The sequence below is a fragment of the Dendroctonus ponderosae genome, unplaced genomic scaffold (genome assembly GCF_020466585.1).
Source record: "Dendroctonus ponderosae isolate FM_Combo_2020 unplaced genomic scaffold, Dpon_F_20191213v2 Dpon_F_20191213_1, whole genome shotgun sequence".
Taxonomy (NCBI): Eukaryota; Metazoa; Arthropoda; class Insecta; order Coleoptera; family Curculionidae; genus Dendroctonus; species Dendroctonus ponderosae.
The window spans coordinates 19,976,083-19,977,916 of record NW_026017110.1 but is presented as its reverse complement, the minus strand read 5'-3'; the positions used below and the strand labels follow the sequence as shown (position 1 = coordinate 19,977,916).

Sequence of the window (1,834 nt, the reverse complement as noted above, 5' to 3'; positions counted from 1 at the left end):
TTCACCTATGTATATTCCCAGGATATTCCCGCAATGTTCTGTATATTTTTTGAACATTCTGGGATATTCATAGAATATCAAATGCTATCTGGGAACTTTAAATAATGTATTGTCCAATGTGCAAATATTCTGTGAATTTTGTGTATTGAATATGACATTGTCTAAATGGTCCCGATATTTCTTCTGGCATTCCTCAACTCACTCTGAAATTTATTATTTTTGATATAACGCGACTACCAGTGTCTATATAGTTGTTTTCTAAATATTTCCTTATTTTAACGGCGTCGCCTAAAAAAAATCACACTGAGTCTAATCCGGGCTTTGCGGCGGCCACTGTATGTTTTCTCTTTGAAATGTATTCTCTTCTAGAAAACAACTTTATCCGTTAAAGCGCACGAACGACGCACAAGGTGAGATTGCACGTAAGGTGACTTCGTCTTGTTGCAACCAGTTTTCTTGAGTGGATTCTTCAAGTTCTTGAAGAGCAGGATTAATCAAGAACATGCTTCTTGCTCATGCATCTTCGATGCTTTACGCTGTCCTTGGTAGTTCAGAAACGCTTTTCTTTAACGTAGAACCCGTTTTCTTAAGGTTTAGAGCGCACTTATTAATTAATCTACGGCGCGGAATAGTGGTGGGATAATATTCAATATACATGGTGATTCATTAATTAAGCAAAATTATCGTTTAAGACTGATCTCACTTTTCTGGAACAAAAATAATGGGTGGTTTTGAAGCTAACGCTTCATATTTGCCAATTTTTGGAACGTTTAAGACCATTTGCAGACTTCCATTTTCTTCTGTTAAGGAAATATGAACACCTTTCCCTTGCAGTTCGTAGAACGAATCAAGAAATTAAGAACTTTTTGGACCACCTAGTTTAATTATTTTACTGAATTTTTTTTTATGTAGTTTCCCAGAAGTAAATATGTGCACAGTGGGCAGGCTCAGCAATGTGGCTCATGCTGATACCCCGATAGGGTCGGCTCAAAAAAATAGGGAACTTGGTAACAGACCACGATCAGGTAAACCATGATTTTTAGAAATTAATTTATTGAACCGGGATTTATTGTTTGGCAACTCTTGAAATGAACTTATGAAACTTCTAGTTAGCGTGGTTAAAGGCCAACGGGTAAACGGTGCAAATAATAATAATAATACGGGAAGGGCTGAAAAATTTTAAAAATGTTTAGTCAAAAAATGTTCTTAACTTTTTACTACGATTACACAGCCCCACAAACCAATTTTTTTATCTGATGCTGAGACACATCTATCCTGTAGTATTTTCATCTGCTGAATCTAAATCCGCGGTCAGTTTGACTCTATCAGGCCAGAATGAAGGTGATTTAAAAGTTAAATTGAGAAAGAACCATTTAGGCAGAAAAATCTATAGATCTGTACGGTGTGTTCAAAAGAGCCGAAATGGACTGATCAGATTCAGTGCAGCTCTTTCGGTTATCGAGATATTTGAAGTTTTTTGAAAACCATATTTTCTCGAAAACTGTTAAAGCTGGAAAGTTGGATTTTATAAAGAATACCTTTTTCCGATAGGACGCTTCGTTTTCGAGACAAAAAATAAAATGTAAAATTTCGAAAAAATCACAAGGGTTTCTTTCTCCCACCAAAATTTTTAGCGAAAAAAAATTGTCTTTTTTAACCATTCCTTGACAGGTGGTTAGATATAGAAATGGGTGAGCTACAGAGGGAAGACGAAAAAGTTTGTACAGACTATGCTATATATACAGGGTTGCTCATTAGTGCGTCAAAGAGCGATATCTCAGTAAATATGAAGTTTACAAGAAAATTCGTCCAACGAAAGTTTTTCACGTTTAAA

General features: G+C 35.6%; 1 protein-coding gene across 1 annotated transcript in view; it reads left to right on the top strand.

The window, feature by feature from the left end:
• The window catches only part of LOC109545080 (39S ribosomal protein L2, mitochondrial), a 7,366-nt gene that overhangs the window by 4,108 nt on the left and 1,424 nt on the right, over positions 1-1,834 (top strand). Inside the window, exon 4 of the mRNA XM_048667094.1 lies at positions 913-1,025. Within this exon, the coding sequence (XP_048523051.1) occupies positions 913-1,025 (113 nt within the window). The remainder of the gene's footprint in view (positions 1-912; positions 1,026-1,834) is intronic.